Source organism: Anarrhichthys ocellatus, unplaced genomic scaffold (assembly GCF_004355925.1).
Source record: "Anarrhichthys ocellatus isolate YVR2014 unplaced genomic scaffold, GSC_Weel_1.0 scaffold5, whole genome shotgun sequence".
Taxonomy (NCBI): domain Eukaryota; kingdom Metazoa; phylum Chordata; class Actinopteri; order Perciformes; family Anarhichadidae; genus Anarrhichthys; species Anarrhichthys ocellatus.
In genome coordinates, this window is record NW_022280035.1 from 11,265,240 (window position 1) to 11,269,332 (window position 4,093).

The 4,093-nt window shown below is 42.9% G+C and overlaps 1 protein-coding gene across 1 annotated transcript; it reads right to left on the minus strand.

Annotated features, from left to right (window-relative positions):
- Positions 1 to 1,690: 1,690 nt before the first annotated feature.
- On the minus strand, positions 1,691 to 3,823 carry neurod4 (neuronal differentiation 4). Its single transcript, XM_031845697.1, has 2 exons — positions 3,728 to 3,823; positions 1,691 to 2,826 (listed from the first exon to the last, which is right to left on the minus strand). Exon 2 carries the CDS (start codon positions 2,818 to 2,820, stop codon positions 1,747 to 1,749), a length of 1,074 nt encoding a protein of 357 aa, XP_031701557.1. The 5' UTR covers positions 2,821 to 2,826; positions 3,728 to 3,823; the 3' UTR covers positions 1,691 to 1,746.
- Between the last annotated feature and the right edge of the window lie 270 nt (positions 3,824 to 4,093).

The following is a 4,093-nucleotide window of genomic DNA, read 5'->3' on the forward strand; positions in this document are numbered from 1 at the left end:
ATAATAATTGTATCTGACCAATTGATTTATAGCATCCATATTCATATGCTGTGTCTCTGAACTGAAATGTAGTGTTTTTCTCTCTCTGGGTTAAATTAATTCTTTGAAAATGAGCTCTGCCCTGCAGTGTTTTGGCATGAACTAGATGGGGAAACGGGACATGTGTGAGAGAGACCGAAAGGCAGACTCAAAAAAGCCTCTGTGACACATTCACCTGTTCCCCAGAGCTGTTTTCCCATGGCCCGCAACAGTGTCCCGCCTGACCTGATAGAAACCCCGGAGAAAGCCCCAGAATGACATCATACACACAAACACATCCTGCAGCAGACTTAACGTCACAAAGATCTCCTTTAGTCCAGCAACTTCGTCTTCATTTTTGATATTTGTTTTGTGTTTGTTATTGTGAAAACAATCTGGCCCACTTAAATTTAATTTTCTTTAGTCCAAGATTATATTTTTAGTTATTTATTGTTGTGTTTGTGTATTGGAGACGATATACCTTAATATCAAAGTACTGAGAGATGTTCTTACACATGATAACATTAGAAACCTGCACTTAATCACTGCCTTATTGTGTGAATTCAGTAAGACACCTGAAACTGAATGTGTGCAAAGGGAATTTTCAGAGGGGGAGTGTGATATATGAGCTGGCATTAAGTTACTTCTTAATATGATTACAATATTTAGAACCTAATTTACTTGATTTGGATTTTTGATAGAAAATGATGGAAATCGCTCTGCTGACTTGTGGTGCCTTAAAGTTTGGGGGCTGTCAAGTGTTTCATACTTATCACATAAGTTCAGTGTGAAATGCAGAAAGAGCTTTATTTTTATGGAAGCCTCACTACAATATTAATATTAAGCTGGGGTCCATTTGAATTGATGTAGCTGCAAATAGGTACCCTCAGCTATATTGGGAGATGTGCACTTTCTGTTGAACTGAAATATAGGTACGGGATGACAGCATATAAGAAAACACACGGCAAATATTGTTACTATGGAAATAGCATATAATATAAGAATATTTATTCAATTAAGTGCGAAACAGTAAAATATTTACAACAGTACAATATGACAAAACTGTGACACCAAATGAACAAGTACCTGAAAGACCTCAAATAAATAAGTTAAATACAGTACAGCTGCTAGTGACTGACAACAAAACCAAGAAAACAGTGCTGAAAAAATATAAAAAGGACGAGACATTATCAAAATAAATATTAAATACAGATATAAATAAATGCATTGGGTTTTCTTATGGCAAGGGGGGCATTGGCTGTAGGCCTCAGTGCACAATTTAGGTTAGGACTTTAATTTCAATTTCAATTTCTTTTGATATGCAGACATGCACATCTAACAAAGTCCTTTTTGTTCATTTTCTACACTTGAAACATCTGTGTAATGCTTTAGTGCGGATATCTGATTTGGTCAAATTATCTTGAGTCACTAACAAGTGAGGGGGCAACTTCTTCAGAAATAATTAAAATCAAATGAAATATAATCATAGCAAAAAATAATAAATAAAATAATAAAAGTTATGGGTGCGTGTGTGTATCAGGTAGATTGAGTTGAGGTGGTGAGTCTCTCTGAGCGTCCACTGCTCTCCCAGATTACTAGACAACATAATGCAAACCATTTATCTATACCATCATTTTTACAGCATTTCATTCAAGAGCAGTGCTCCTCTCCCTGCCAATTTCGCACCAGAGTCAATCACTGGGCCACTTAACTGTTCATGGTCAGATTTCAGATGCTGCCCATCTGAGAGGCGACCAGGTGAGAGGGAGTGTAGGGGTCAAAGGCCACGTCCAGGGGCAGGTCATAGCGTGAAGCTTGAAAAAGTGGGTGGCCCTGAGGCCCTCCTGGTAGGTTGCCAGTCGTGGAAGTGGGGTAATGGTGGGACGAGAGGTAGTGGGCATGGTGGCCAGGGTGGGATGTGTAGTTCCTCTCTGACTCACGGGGAGAGGGCTCCTGCTTCAGGGCAAAGTTGCCACTGATGCTCAGTGGGGGAGTGAGGGGTCCATCGTATGGTGGAGTGCCACTGCTGCACTCGTTCGGGGAGGGGTTGTCATATAGAGGCCCCTTGAATCCCTTCATATGGAGGAGGTGGGAAGCCTCCAGGGAGCCATAGGGGGGGCTGGGAAGGCCTGGAGACGGGTAGCTGAGGGGATGGCTAGCCTGACCCCCCACACCACCCACCCCCGGGCCGCCACACTTATCGTCCATCTTGCTGAGCATCATTGGACTGGGCCCCAGCTGCAAGCAGCCGGCCACGAGGTTACTGGTGGGCTGAGACAGACCTTTACACATCATCTCCACAAAGCCATGACTCTCAGGGGACTGGCCACTCTCAAGCGACTCCGACAGAGCCCAGATGTAGTTGCGAGCCAGCCGTAGAGTCTCAATCTTTGACAGCTTCTGTGTCTTGGAGAAGCAGGGCATCACTGTGCGCAGATTTTCCAGGGCATCGTTCAGCCCGTGCATACGTGAACGTTCTCTGGCGTTGGCTTTGACTCGCCGGGTACGACACCTCTCTTTTCTTGCTTTGGTCATCTTCTTCTTCTTAGGGCCTCTCCTTTTGGGAGCCTGTTCTCCATTTGGTCCAATCTCCTGCTCCTCATCCTCCTCCTCCTCCTCCTCCTCTTCTTCTTCCTCCATATCCTCACTGCCCAGTTCTGTGCAGGAGCGGATTCGCCCACCTACAGTCAGGCCATGGCTTTCTTCTCCATCCTGAGAGCTGCCGTCATCCTCCTCCAGCCAGCCGAGGGAGCTCACCAGCTCACTCACATCCCCACTCTTTCCAAATTGTTTGGTCATCATTTTGATCTGAAAAAACAGGACAAAAAGTCGGTCAACCTCAAGTGTGTAATATCTTAAGGGCTAAATGTAAATGCATGATGCTTCTCCTTAAAATGCACATGTAATCATAATATTTAGTATTGTGATGGAACAGGAACAAGAAGCAGTGCCTGACATAGTGACAGGCAACTCTTGTCCAATGAATAACCGAATGAGAGCTGTCATTTCAGCACTGAATTCTGAACAGCTCACTCCTCTTTTCAAGATCTGGTGGCAACATACCAAAGCCCCATAATTATCCCAAATGTATCATGTGATATTCTGATATTAAGGAATAGATGGCTGTTTTAAGAATAAATGCCCCCCTGCTGTTATACTGTAGTCGCTACAGATCTGTATCTCTAGAGACCCTGTCAATCTGGGACACAACGGGATTTACTCATAAAGCTCAAAGATTATAGAGGCAACATACAAGTCAACAGTTTTTTTTAACATCTTGAAGAATAATGTAATAATAATGCATACAGCCCAAACGCTACAAGAAATGAAAGGACGAGATTGTTTCTTTTTTTTGTACGTCCTCGAACAGATGATTTTCTATTGTTTTGAAAGAAAAAGCTGTCCTAGTTAATTATCGTGCACTAGTGCGTAAAAAAGTAGGACAAATTACTGTAATTTATGAAATCAGAACTTTAGACAGGCAATTGTGTCTAGACTGTATAGAACACAGCAAATATAAGACTTATTTCAGTTTATTAAAATCGACAACATGATTAGTAAATTAACTGTAGTAGATTGTTTTCTGCCCCTGAGAGGACAGCATAAGTGCATGAGGTACATTTAGTAGCAAGACTTTGATCACAAATAAGATCAATTTTTGACCTTTTTCTTTATACTGAACTGATGATGAACAAATGTGTAAACTCACCTGTTAGTATTTACCTCTCGCTCTGTGCAAAATAAAAGAAACACAGGTCTACTTAAAAAAGATCAGCAGCTGAGTGATGTGTCCAGAGTAATTGCGTTTCTCTCTTCGCACATCCGCTAGTGTCCCAAACTCCTCTGCTTTCTCAGATAACCATGAGTGCGCGTGGAACTTTCATCTACAAATGACACGACCGGTCTAATATCGTGGCCTATAGCCGGGTAAGCCCCTCCCCTAGGCGCCCTGCCCACTACCAACTCACCCAAATGCGCGTGGCGGGCTCGTGGCCAGAAATTTAATCCAGCAAATGAGTGAGAGACAGAGAGGGAGTGCGCGCCCGTGTGAACGTGTAGACAGAGTTGTATTAGT

Bases quoted from the DNA above. Each gene is read 5' to 3' on its own strand.
- neurod4 (XM_031845697.1), bottom strand. From the start codon at position 2,820: ATGATGACCAAACAATTTGGAAAGAGTGGGGATGTGAGTGAGCTGGTG.